Here is a 13,966-nt window from a genome sequence, read left to right as displayed (position 1 = left end):
GTCCTCTGTAACCCCTAGGTTCTTTTTTGCAGAACTGCTGCCTAGCCATTCGGTCTCTAGTCTGTAACAATGGGAGGAGTGCTTCGGTTCACGCCCTTAAGCCTTTGGCTGTGGAGACCTAGATGCCTTGGATAGCAAGGGAGCAACATAAAGCCAACAGTGCCAGCTGGCTAGGCAGGCAGGAGCTAGAGAGAGATGGGTAGTGTTTGCCCTAGACAGCAATGGCCTCAAAATGGAAAAAGGGAGGTGGAAGGATTTTGTTTGTTGGTTTCCTCATTACCCCTTCTGATTTACATTTTAATGTGCAATCCCCTCTATTTAGCAGACATTTATTTGTGATCCCCAGACCAGCAGCGTATCCACTGTCCCACGCTACTTCCAACTCTATATATTTTAAGCCACCAACTATCTGGAGAAACCAGAAGGCAGCTTTAAATCCTAATGCTCAGTGCCAGACATGCCGAAATGTTTTACCTGGCTCTGCAGCTGCAACGCTAAAGCTTTCTGCTCTTCTATTTGACGTAATCTCTCACGGGCTCGTGAATCGTAGACGCTGGTTCTAAAAAACAAAGACATTGGTACAAACAGCATGTTTGTTTCAGGTGTTAAAAGAGGGCCAAAAAAAGGAAAAACAGGTCATATTAAAGTATCTACAACCACTGGGTTCGCTTCTCGTCTACATTAACAAATTCACTGTTCACAGCTCTGGCACTACTGAACATACTTTGTATTACACCTCTAGCCTGTTATAGTGCCACGCGATATAACACGAATTCGGATATAACGTGGTAAAGCAGCGCTCCGGGTGGCTGGGGTTGTGCACTCCGGTGGATCAAATCAAGTTCAATATAATGCGGTTTCACCTATAACGTGGTAAGATTTTTTTGGCTCCCGAGGACAGCGTTATATCGAGGCAGAGGTGTATCTGCCATTCACGTTTACTTGGGTGGTGTAAACCATTCATATTCTGGCAGCAACAAAGGGGTTATGGATATCAAGTACTTGAAATACCGAGAATTGTTCACCTTCTGTTACTTGCTGTGCCCGTTTCCACCTGCACAGAACACTGGGAAGCTCCACAGTGCAGATTTCAGGTAGGTGGTAAACAACAAGAAGTTTCTATCTCAGCCTCTCTCAGAAAGACAGCTGTGTCCTCTCCCAGCCCACCTGTCTCACTACAGCCCAAGAACTTCCAGAGAGGGAGCAGTGGTGGTTTGGTTTGGTTTTTCAACGCAAAAATGGGATGAATCAGGTGTATCTAACAGAAAGAGAACCACAGCATGGCCCAGAGCCAAGCAAAGCAATGGGAATCAGTGTCAATACAGCACTTAATACATGGCTTAATCCTGCAAAGTGCCGAGCCCTCTGGCCCTGATCCAGCAAAGTACTTCAACATGTGCTTGACTTTACAGTATGTGAGTGTTCCCATTGAAGTCAGTCCTCATGCACAATGTAGCTTGTCACCTGCTTCCCTGTTATAAGCTGGAAATGTTCTGTAGGCATCACAGAGGAAGTGAACCTTATGAACGGAGCTGAAGGAGGATAAGTACTGGGAAAAGTTTGTACCATGCTTAAGGGGACGACATGGGAGAAAGCTCAGAGGTGCTTGAGGGAAAAGCAGACGAACAGGTAGAAAAAGCTGGCAGAAAGGTAGCTGTCAATGCTGTGATAGATCTGATAGGTTGAGAGGAGCTAAACTGCAAAGCATGTTATGGCAAAGGTCAAGAAGCTCGTGTGCAACATGTGAAAGATAGAGACGGGGGATGGATTCTATGACAGAGGAGATATGATTGAAGCTAGGAAGAGGGCACGAGTCTGAATAGACTGAAGGGAGGCAAGATTGCAATAGTCAAGACATGAGACAAGACAACAGATAAGGGCCTGGATGAGAATTTAGCCATCTGGACAGAGGGGGGGCCAGATATACGAAGTTATTTAGGTAGCTAAAGTTGCAGACAGGTGTGTTTGCAAATCACATTAGGTACCTATGTGCATCTTTAGGTGCCTACAAACCTTGTAAAACTGGTCTAGATCTTAGAGCTGTTAGATCATTTGTTGACCTGAATAAAAACAAACCAAAGCAAATGGAAAAGAATCGAAATGTGAAGAACTTACAATTCTTTGATCCACAATTCTGCCTGGAAGAAAGGGAGGCTAGAAGAGGTGGGGAAAACAAGACAAAATGTGAATATTATCTCTACATAGACAGCAGACAACTGTTTTAATTGCTCACATAACAAACAACTGCAATCTGAGAATGCCATGACCCCTTGGATGAAAAGTGAAAAATTTAAGACCATCTTTAAAGTTAAGGTTCAAGTCACTTACATGCACATCAACCCAGTCATGAGAGGAAAGGAAAGTTCAACATCAGAACTTGATCAATCAACATGAGAACATGACTGTTGCGCCACAGAAGTATCAACAGAAATAGGAATAGACACAATTTCCTACAGCAACCTGAATTATTTCTCAGAGGACAAATATTTTCCCCCTAGTTTATTTTAAAAGTAACTTCAGCATCAAAGTAACCTTCACCATCAAATGAAAGTTTAATATAACATTAGCCAAAATTCTCGGGATAGTGGGCCTTTTAGTTGCAATCTGTAATAGAAATAACAACAACAACAGTGGTACACTTAAAAATCAGACCAGCATAGTTATGTCAGTTAGAGATGTGATTTTTTTTTTTACCAATATAGCTACGTAAGTCCTAGTGTAGATAAACCTACTCCAACCTCTGAATGCCTTTGCCAGTTCAGGGAGCTGGCATAAACTATATCAGCGAAAGCACTTTTACCCCAGTATAGCTGTCACTCTACTACGAAGGTTATGCCAGTTTAATTATGCCAGCAAAACTTTTAAGAGTAGCCCTGGCCTTGATTTTCCAACGGGGATTGCTAAGCACTTTGGAAAATCTGACCCTTAAGATTCTGTGCTTAAGATTTTATACACTGTATAGAAACCATTTCTACATTTAACTTTCTGGCAGGATATCAGCTACGATACAAGCTGTGGGAAATAGGGGGAAGTCAGTTACATGGAAAATATCAACCCTACAAGGGGGAAAAAAACAGTGGGAGAGAAAACTAAAAAGGTCACAGTGCGGTGCCATTATGAAGACAGACAATGCTATTTAAAAACGTATATGTAGGGAAATGCTTGTAGAACAAGGTAGGTGACAGTACTGTTTGGCACATCACTAGAATTTTGTTACCTGGAATGGTCCTCCCAGTCCCATATATATCAATTTAAGAAGTGAAAGGAGAGACTAGGGGAAATGAAAATAGGTGAGAAAGATGATACAAGGATCAGTGCATCAGACACTAAGGAGAGAATGGGGGAGATTTAATTCATGTAGATTCAAGTGCAGACTCAGAGACAATGCCACAGTCTAGAAACAGCTTCCAGGGAAGATTTCCACTGAAGGGAATTATCCACAATCGCAGAAGATAATGACATATGGAGCAACGGCCTGAGCTAAGCAGAGAACTGTTTAGTCTAGATTTTAGGAAACAGTACTCAACAGAGCAACTGGGCAAACTCCGAAGGAAGGTGCTCCAGGAACCATCACTGCAGACTCGGACATGCTAGATGTCAGTGGAAGCAGCGGAGGGAGATACCCTGCAACATGGAGGTGATCAGAATAGATAACTAACTTAGTCTTATGGAAAAGATAATCAAAGTGCAGAATCTGCACAAGTTGGCAGGGACAGAGCAAGGAAAACAGCCAATTAACCAGAGGCAGGAAAATATTTTGAGAGTAATTACCACCCTTTTTATATGCTCCATTTTACAAACTTACCTTGGAGTCGGAGTTCTGGAATCTTTTACCTTGAGCACAATGATCGAGTCTGATCCTACTCAGAGCAAAAAAAGAATATTCATCAAAACCTGACTAGTCTTCCTATACTCCCTATGCAAATTTCTGTACCTTATGCCCCATTCTCATACTTAAAACAGGTTTTCAGCCTGGATTCAAAATTCTGATCTTCATTTTAAACTTCAGACTAGGATGTTTAAAGGAATCTAAGGGAAGCAGATGTCCAATTTGGGTGCCTAATTCCCTTAGGTTCCTTTGAAAGCTCAGCTTTCAAGATACGTTAAATTTTAGATTATAGAAACAAAAGATTACAAATCATTCATGTTATCCTAGAAGATATTAGTGTTGAAAACTAATACAGTCTCAAAATCATAAAAATAATCTGAAATAATACATAAAATTGTAACAGGCAGAGGAAGTATGAACGGCTTGAAAGAGGAGAGAAAAGAACAGAGGAGACTAGAACAACAATGGGAAATAAAATAAGCAGCAAGAAGGGAAAGAAAGAAGAAAGTTGTATGTTTGCTGTATTGTATTGCTGTATTTGATGCAATAGCTGCTGCTGTGTGTTTAAACTGACCAGATGCACAGAGTATTTGGAACGAACCTGGAAGAGTTTTGTTCTCTAGATACATTTGTACTGAAACTACCACATTTGGGACCTGTGATTTTGATGCCAAGGACAATGCAATTTTGTAACCCCCTATTTATTATTAATTTCTGCAGCTTTAAACTTTAACAAATAGGTCAGGGGACAGGATGGTGATAGAACTCCTCAATTTCTCTCTCTTCCCTTGCACTTCCCAACTTATAGCCCATTTCTCAGGAGAGAAGATTCAACATGCATTATTGTTTGCAACATGCTTTGAGTCCCATGGATTAAGAGTGCCACAGAACGGTAAATATGATTAGGTGTGTAGGTAGTGCCAGCTAAAACTGGCTGTCAAACACTTTCCATTATATGCTTATTTTTGAACAGCCATCTGAAACATACATCTTTTGGGTTGGAAACAGACTCTATTTGTCACCTTCACTATAGCAATCGCCACCAACGACCACAATGATAGCTGATGTTGCCATCGACCTTTCAAGCATTCTGAACAAGGAAGCAATTTAACCTGTCTTCAGACATTTGCTGCTCCTACAATTCATCAAAGCCGATACAAGGACAGCAAATCAAGACCTACCTCCCGTCTCCTACTAGGGGAATAAATTAGATCGAAGTCTGTCTATGAACCGCAAGCAAAACTTGGGATGAAAGCGAGCAATGAGCATTGGTTTAAAATGTTACTCAAACCATTATTAGTTACATGTATTGCAGTAGCACTTAAGAGCCCCAGTCACAGGTCAGGGCCCCATTGTGCTTGGCGCCGGTGGCGGGGGGGGGGATACAGAACAAAAAGGTGATCTCTGACCCATACATTTAGTTGATCTCAATGTATTTTTACCTTCAGGCTGGGTGTTGGATGCTGGTGGATTATCTTGCTGATGCTGAGTGCAGGTATTATCGGGCTCAAAGGTAACATTTGAGGGATAACTGGATACAGGGTACAGTGGTGGCTTATGTGATGGCTGCTCCTGTGTTCCCAGAACACTAGCTGACTGGCTTCCTGGAGCGAGGCTGTATGTTTCAAATGGTTTTGCATTCTTGCATGGAGTTTCTTTCACTATGTTTTTACTGGAACTCAAACATCTGGGCCTACACACAAACAGAAGATTAAAGCTCCCAGAGAAGAAGAATTGACACCATGGTACTGACTCTCAGTTGGGGGAGGTATTTCGTGTACTCACAGGTGGAGGGGGAAAAGCGAGGCTGGCTTGGATGTTGAGAACTGTTTTCCTGTGACCATCTGAAGCAGCTGCCTGTAGATCTCTCGCTCTTCCTCTCGAACTGTCTGTAGAGAAATAACCAGACACTTCACCACTGCTCTAAGACTCAAGTCAGGCTTAACAAACACTATCAATAACAGTAAGCGAGCAGGAGCAGAGACAGACACTGTGGATTATATACACTTTGCTAGAGCAGACACTCGTCCACCAGGGGTCTCAGGAACATACAGAACTTGAGATCCACAAGATCAGAGAGCTACCAGGGCTAGACTGATTATAGAGCTTGCCAACTCCACAGGAGCAAGGCTGCAGTCCAAACTTCTGCCAAATGGAAACGGACAGTACATCAGAGTCAGGAACTACTATAAAGGGGAATGTTGACTCTAGTCTTCAAAGTGCACAGGAATCCTTGCTCAACTTCTTCACATCTCACAAGGCTGAATCAGGTCTCCTGAGATTTCAAGCGGAAGTTGCCCCCACCCGGCCCACTCCAGTTGCAGCAGGATTTTGAAAGGGGTCTGGGTTGGAGTTCAGGAAGAAAGCAGCACTTGAACATCCCAGACAGCAGCATACAGTCCTATCCAATGGAATATCTTGCATTCAAACTTAAGTCTCCCCTGATTGTTCTTACCTCTTCTGCAGTGCTGACGAATCTCCTCTGGGTTTTCTTGGGGCTTAGGAGGCTGCGACGGCACGAGGGACTTGTAACGGGCTTGATTGGAAATGTTTTTTCATATGCAGATATGTGACAATGATGGTTTGACTTCCGTACAAAACTATTTGATGTTCCACTGTGGGAAGAGGACAAAATGTTAGTCTACAAAATGAGCATTACAATCACAGGGATGTATACATTTTCCCAGAAACCCCCTCAAAGAGCCAAGGGAAAAAGGAGACCGATGCAAAGCTGGAGCAACCCTTTTATTCTCTCTCTGGATTCCTGTATGGAGCAAGAATACAACAGAAACTCTCCCCCCAGGTAGGTCATAGAATCATAGAATCAAAAGGTTGGAAGGGACCTCATGAGGTCATCTAGTCCAACCCCCTGCTAAAGGCAGGACCATTTTCCCTAAATAATCCCAGCCAGGGTGCGGTCTAGCCGGACTTTAAATAGCTCTAAAGATGGAGATTCTACCACCTCCCTAGGTAACCCATTCCAATACTTCACCACTCTCCTAGTCAGAAAGTTTTTTCTAATATCCAGCCTCGACTTCCGCAGGTCAGGGAGCAAGGAGAGCCTAGGGACACAGCAGGAAACTAGATTCTCCACTCTTCTCTCCAATGACCTGGGAAGGTGTTTAGATGTGCAGAGACCACATTTCACGGCTGCCACTGGCACGTGCACATACAGAGGGATGGGAGGGCTCGCCTCCAGTTGAGAGTGTTGATCCCAGGCCCACCCAAAAGATCCTTGTGAATATCAGCAGGGATGCAGGAAAACCCTTAGAACTTTTAATAATAATTTATTTTTTTTTAAATATTAGGCCATCTTCTTTAAAGGGGGATCAGTCAGAAACTGGCATTTTGTTTAAAATTAACAGAAACACACACACACAAGCTGAATTTACATCTATGTACAGTTCAAAAGTCTGGCCCTCAGATGGCATAGTGATCCTGATTAAAACACTGTTTTGAAAGTTAAGATGGATGAGATCTTAACTTGAGACGGCAATGATTTTATATTAAGAAATCATATATTTCAAGAGAGAATAGGCCAGCTCCTCAGCTGGCGTAAGAGGTCACAGCTCCACTAAAGCCAACAGAGCTACAATGATTTACACTAGCTGAGCATCTGGCCCTATACTTTCAGTATCAGTTTCTATAGAGTCTTACTGCAAAGCTCCAATTTATTACCACCTAACTTAGTTTGTAGTATATCAGTTTTTTCCATTCTTATCCGGGTGCTCACCACACACGATCATTTTCAAGGTGTGGTTGCTATGCGTATTTTCTTTTTATTGCAGAGAAGGATATTTCACACAGGGAGCAACAAGCTGAATGCTGTGTGTCTAGTTTCTGGGTATTCAGGGGAGTTCCAGCATCCCTGAGATTGGAACTTACCTTTTATTGAGCAGTCAATGAAAAGTTCCATCTATCAGTGTCTCCATTGCTATTGGTCAGAGAAGCAGAATTAACAGCTGCTTCACTGGTCTTGTTCTCACCTAGTCATATTTTTTTCCATTTCTCTCATCTCAGGCTCCAGAGAGTACAGTAATTCATGAACCCACTTTGCAATGCAGATATAGTTTCAATAGCTGCTCTGTAGGAATTCCCATCTGTTCACAGTATTAAGTTTTTGTATTAGCATAGCTTTGTTAGGGATGTGCTTTTTAAACCAATATAAATATACCAGCACAATCCCTAGCATGGACATACGTATACCAGTATAAAGTTGCCTTCTATGGGAATAAGGTATACTGGCATAAATACCTCCATTTTAAAGTGGGTTGTACTGTTTTAACTAGATTGATATAGTGAAAGTGCCACAACTTGTGTGTTCAGATAAGGTCTAAAAAGGAATTTTTAAACACACTCAAAGTTGGCTTAAATCTGGTTCCCTTCTGAGTCTCCCTTACTACCCCACCCTGCTCCCGCCTTTTCCCCCGATTGGCTGCCAAGTGACTATGGAATGGCAAAAAATGACCATAGCGCAGTCGTGGAGAATGTTTCTCCAGCTATTATTTGAGTGAGACTTTAAGGATCTCTGTGATGGGCCCCTCCCCGCAAAAGGCTATGTTTTATGCAAACTTTCTGACTATGACAAATTATACAGCTGTGGTGATAAGATTTTCAGATATATCTACCATGTACGCCAGATAGCAACTAGAGCCCAGGAGGACCTTGGCCTCTATGAGGATGCAAAAGCAGAGTCACATTAGACACCAAATCATCACTCATTCAATGCTATACTGAACTTTAAGATATTGAAAGATTTGGGATTGTTTATCAAAGGCTTTTAAAAGATGTCATGCTGTTTGGGTGTCAGAGGGGGCAGTAAAAACTCCACAACACACGATTTCAATGACTGGTTTCTAATGAGGACCCTGTGGAAGAGTGTTAAAGATGGAGCAGAACCATACCCACCTTGGAGTTTTACGAGTGTCGAGATACAAGTTTCGACTCACTCTAGGTTTCTGTAACATAGAACCCAGGGTGGGTACCAAACCCCTTCCCTGTCCGTTGGCACTTGGTCCAAATGTTCTCAATTCTCCCGACACCCGGTAACTCTCAGAGGATGGAATTTCTGCCAGGAGAGAAATATTAAACAGTAACTAAAGAGCCCACATGTTCAGCTCCAACTATAAAGCATTAAACACTAAAGGACTTCAGGTATAACTTGACTTCAGTGGGCTGTCTACATGTGTAAGAAGCCAACCACATGGAACAGCTTGCAGGATCAGGGCCTTAAGGATGCATTTAGAAATACCCACACTTCCCAGCCCCCCTCAAAAAAAAAAAAAATAAACACTTGGCACAACCCAAATGGCTGTAGAGATTTTATTCTAACTTTCCAAAAACATAATTCAATCCTGGGGTGAAAAAATGGGATATTCAAAAGGAACCTGGCCCTAACTCCCTTTGGAAATCCCAGCCTAAGACAATATTTGAGAAAATATTATGCGTGAAAAAGCAGGAAGTGCCAGCTTAGCCTGAGCTAAAGTGTTTTAACGCAATGCTATAATTCCTGAGCACTGAGGAAGACACTTTCTGTGTAACTGAACTGACTCCAAGTAAGCATGTTTTACCTGAGTAGTAACTTGGACTGAATGATGCACTTCCCGTGGAGCATGTGAAAGATCTCTCCAAACTGCCAAACTTGTTTGGTAAAAACTACACAAAAAGAGAATCAAAATTATTAACTGTTAAGGTTATTATTTAAAGAAAAATGACACCGGGGCATGACCAATAAAGCTACGCTACTCTAATATCTTCTGCAAGTTACTAATCTATGACTGTGATCATAGGATGAGTTGCAATAGTATGTCAACACTTCTCTGACAACATGGCGAATTTTCAAGATGGCACTTTCCACTACCAGCAGCCTTGCAAAATTCTACCCTTCTGGGGTGAATATTTTTTATTTTATTTTATTTTTTGAGATGTCAGTAAAACATTAAGTTTATCATAACCACAGTATGAGGCAGGCAACCAGATTTCATACCTAAGCTGGTAAATTTTCATAACTATCTTGCAAGCGCCCGTTGTCTCAAAAGTAAGTGCATGCAATTTTGTGTAGCTTCCATAAGATATATGGGAGAGCGTATACACATATAAGGGTGTAGCTTCCTCAAAATATATATGTGTGTATCCATAGACGTGTGCAGCTTCCACAGATTGAACGTGTAGCTTTCACATGATATATTAATATTAGTGTGTGTGCGCACACATGCAAGTGTGGCTTTCTACACTGATCAGCAAACACAGACTGTACACTCTGGTGTAAGAGATTTTTTTTTTTTGTTATATTTTCAAAAGGCCTCAGATGCTACTGTAAAACAAATACTAAAAAGGTTGCAATTTCAAACGTGCACGATTTTAGAATTCAAAGACTATTCTGCATCACTTTATCGTCATTTATATTGTGGTAGCACCCCAGGACCCCAGTCACAGATCAGGGCCCACTGTGCTAAGTGTTGCAGAAACACAACAAAAAGACAGCCCCTGCCACAAGGAGCTAACAATCTGAGTGGGAGACAAGAGACCACAAGTGGATGGATACAAGGACATAATGAGAAGAAAACAGTCAACATGAACAGCAGCTGTCACAGCACATCAGTTGCCTAATTACTGTCAAATGTCTTGTACGCATCACAGCAGAAAAGAGTTTGAAGGAGGGATTGTGTTTTGAAACTGGCTCTTCAGAAGATTAAAAGTAAGTCTGACCAACAGAAATATTCAGTCAAAATGATGCATTTCAGCAACTCGAGTTGGCAGATGTGAAGTTGTAAATGAGTAAAGAGAAATGATCCCAAACCTTGTCATTAGACAGTGAAAGCTGATCCCCTGGAATAGCAGTCTGTTGTAGAGGAAAGGTCGTGAACATCGAGTTATGATTAGCCAACGTTGCATCACCAGCTTCCATCCTCATAGGATCAGCAATCTCATCTGAGAAAACACAGCTCTGTATTCAATTCTCACAAAGGGCTCTCCATGAAGCAGGCATTTCCATGAAATCTCACTTTAAAAGAGTTTCTGTCCAGCTAATGCCAATGAATGGTTTAGTAAAATCACCTGAACATACTGCAAAAGGCAATGAGAAACAGTAACCCCAAAACAAAGACACGGTCCTTTTTCCGCTACCTAGAAAACATCCCCTCATGTCATGGAAACACTTGAATGTTCTGTATCCTCCTTTTTTGCTTCTAATCCTTAGAGATCATTCATCCCTCCTTCATAAATGATATAAAGACAGTAAAGAAGCCAATAAAAGTTTTATAATGATGATAAAATAATAATTTAAAAAACCACCCAGCTCCTATGTAATTTTCACAAGCAGATGATAAAAATTGTTAGATAGGTAAGAACCATCTACATGCCAGAATATGAGAAACAGCCCGATCTAGTCGGTAGGGCACAGAATTGGGAATCAAGACAATGGGGTTCTATTCCAGGCTCTGCCACTGCCCCGCTGTACGACCTTGTCCAAATCTGTGCCTTTGTATCCCCTCCTACCCTTTGATTGTAAGAGCTGATTCTCTGCCCTAAAGTGTTTACAGTCTCAACTGAAATGATAATGTGTCTGTCCAGTGTCTAGGACAATGGGGTCCTAACTTTGTTGAGGCCTCTAGGCACTACTGAAATACTAATATTAATTAAAGGGTGTAAATGCCAAGAAGGAAGAGGAATTATTTAGGATGATACATGGGACTATAACTAGAGGAAATTAAGGGACAGAAAATTTAGGTTATCTGGAAACCCTCTTAGCAGCAAGCAATCTACTGACTGTGGAAAAGTCTCACACATGAAGCAACGGAAGCCTCACTGATTAAGACATTTAGTCCTGATCTTCCGTTATACTTATGGATATGAGTCTCCTCTCATTTATATCCTCTTATACCACCAATTTCAGTACACTTACTCCCAATTTATACTAATGTAACTGATAGCAGAATCTGGCCCTTTTTTCCCCTCTCAAGTTTGCTACAGCACAGAATTTATATTGATCCTTCAATACAATTTAAATGGGATGAGGAATAAACAAACATGTGACTGCAAGTGGTATATCATTCATATCAAGCCTGCTCCTAGTTCATACCAAAAGCAAGAGGCAGCAGAAGGGCCTGGAAATGAGATTCAGCTTACTGTGCATTTTGCTTCTTCAGTAAAAATGCAAGAACATTTTAGCTGCAAGTTTCTTTCACATGATGTTACACAGATATAAGGCCCAGGCAAAACACACAGAATTCCAGAGGCTGGGTGTGTCAAGGCAGCACCCTAGAGTCTGGTCCTGGACACACCTAGGGACAGTGCACTCTCTAACACGGTTTAGCAGAAATGCACACATACTTACCCATCTCCAGACTGCTCACATCACTGATGCTGATGACAAACTCAAGAGGACTGAAAAGGAAGAGAAAGAATACATTTATAGACACAGTTCGCACAACACAAGAGACCTCAAATAGCCAAAGCAAGTATGAACCCAATGTCCAAGCAGACACTAGCTTTCCCTGAATGAAAAGAACACAAGGACAGCAGGAGAGATGGAACTTGCCATCCAAAGATTTTAGAGCTTCCATCTCAGTCTGTTACGCTGTGCACCCGTTTTTCTGCACTAAATGTTGGCAGCTGCCATCTTTTCTACATGCCTGGGACTGAATCGCCCCTTCATTCCTGGGACAGTCCCATTTGTCATCTGGTCCGCCAGACACCCAGTTGACTGGTGAGTTACCTACCACTATATAAACTCTGATAGAATGCTTCTGAAATGCAACAAATTGCACTCACATCACCAGCGACATAGGCCATCAGGCTCTCTAGCCCACAGGTATGCAGTCTCTCCTCTGACAGAAGTGCCTGTGCTCCCCAGTGCAGCATGGAATAAGATTGGCCACGGAACCAGTGCTGGAGGATTTGATCTCCCATCTATTTGCTTTGAAAGAATGGAGAGGTCTAGTACTTGAAAGGGAGACCTGCAGTTAGCTGCTGCAAGGTTCAATAAGTGATATTCTTGTTGCCTCAGAGTCAGAAATATCCACAAACACCCAGCTAAAGGGGGTTCATGAGCCATAAAACTGAGCTCCTGATCACATATAGTCTTGAAGTTCCTATAGTACTTTTTGTAAGAGAAGATCCAGAGGCCTACACCCCTGCAGTGACAGTAAGCACCACATTAGGGCTTTTCTCCTTTAGCTGTTGTAAAGAGAAAGCTTCCAACAGAAGGAACTTTTTCCCTTTAGTAAAAGGCAAGGATATTACAACATTTTCCTTTCCTCCTGTTTATTCTGTACAAAGGACAATATGGATGGTGTTTGGTTTCTTTGCCTGGGATGGAGGCATGGAGGACACTAGGTGGTTTTAGGAGTTATGGAGGAACTACAGGGAGGATTTACAGGAGGGCTATATCAGGGGACGATGGAGATTAAGGGGAGATCAAGAGGTAAATTGGTGAGCGGGAAGTATTAGGGGTTACAAAGTAGAACAAGGGATTTCAGTAGTTGGGGGTGACACTTACCAAGGTTGTTAGGAGCATGGGGGACACAGAGGATGCACACACACCAGGACAGGGGGCACTGGGACTACGGCGAGGATAACAGAGGGAGATGTTACTATAGAAGGGAGAAAGACATGAGGAGATGTTAGGAGTTATGGTGGGGGAACAGAAGGTATGTTAGCAAGTGGGGAAGGAAACACACGACAAGGGGTTAGAGGTGAGATAAAGGGGAACACTAAGAATTATATGGGGTTACTGTGTGTATATGGGGGTGGGGAGAACAGGGGGATAGGTCAGTGGGAGGAAAGGAGATCCACAGCAGAATTCAGACTTAGATAAGGGAGAAACACATTGGGTGCCTGACAGGGGGATAGTGGCAGGTGCAGGAGATAATAACCATTAGGGGTTACAGATGGAGATACAGGAGAGATGTTGGCAAGCCACAGAGGGAGACACAAGGGGTATGTGTGTTTGGGGTCCAATAGGGAAAAGGGGAGAGACACAGGCATCTGACAGGGAGGGAAGGAGCACACAGGAAGGGGAAGACACAGAAATCTGACAGAAGGATGTTAGCAGGTGGTGGAAGTGGTGGGACACAAGGAATTATTAGGAGTAAAGGTTACGGGGGGTAGGGAGCACCATGGGACCATGAGGTCTCA

The 13,966-nt window shown here is 42.4% G+C and overlaps 1 protein-coding gene across 6 annotated transcripts in view; it reads right to left on the bottom strand.

Moving 5' to 3' along the window:
• Positions 1-12,779, bottom strand: part of SENP1 (SUMO specific peptidase 1) — a 30,134-nt gene extending 17,355 nt beyond the window's left edge. For 3 of the 6 annotated variants that reach the window (XM_075061178.1, XM_032786772.2, XM_075061179.1), the window contains exons 1-11: positions 12,602-12,776; positions 12,165-12,214; positions 10,629-10,759; positions 9,400-9,484; positions 8,738-8,897; positions 6,285-6,444; positions 5,615-5,718; positions 5,272-5,522; positions 3,806-3,860; positions 2,116-2,154; positions 475-559 (exon numbers count right to left, since the gene is read on the bottom strand). In XM_075061178.1, coding sequence (XP_074917279.1) covers positions 475-559; positions 2,116-2,154; positions 3,806-3,860; positions 5,272-5,522; positions 5,615-5,718; positions 6,285-6,444; positions 8,738-8,897; positions 9,400-9,484; positions 10,629-10,759; positions 12,165-12,214; positions 12,602-12,615 — 1,134 coding nt within the window. In that variant the 5' untranslated portion in view covers positions 12,616-12,776. Of the gene's footprint in view, positions 1-474; positions 560-2,115; positions 2,155-3,805; positions 3,861-5,271; positions 5,523-5,614; positions 5,719-6,284; positions 6,445-8,737; positions 8,898-9,399; positions 9,485-10,628; positions 10,760-12,164; positions 12,215-12,601 lie in introns of all 6 variants that reach the window. The other 3 variants (XR_012654911.1, XR_004374544.2, XR_012654910.1) reach the window with 2 other exon arrangements.
• Positions 12,780-13,966: the final 1,187 nt, after the last annotated feature.

Source organism: Chelonoidis abingdonii, chromosome 26 (assembly GCF_003597395.2).
Source record: "Chelonoidis abingdonii isolate Lonesome George chromosome 26, CheloAbing_2.0, whole genome shotgun sequence".
Taxonomy (NCBI): domain Eukaryota; kingdom Metazoa; phylum Chordata; order Testudines; family Testudinidae; genus Chelonoidis; species Chelonoidis abingdonii.
Note: the sequence above shows the minus strand (reverse complement) of the source record. Positions and strands in the feature narration are given on the sequence as shown.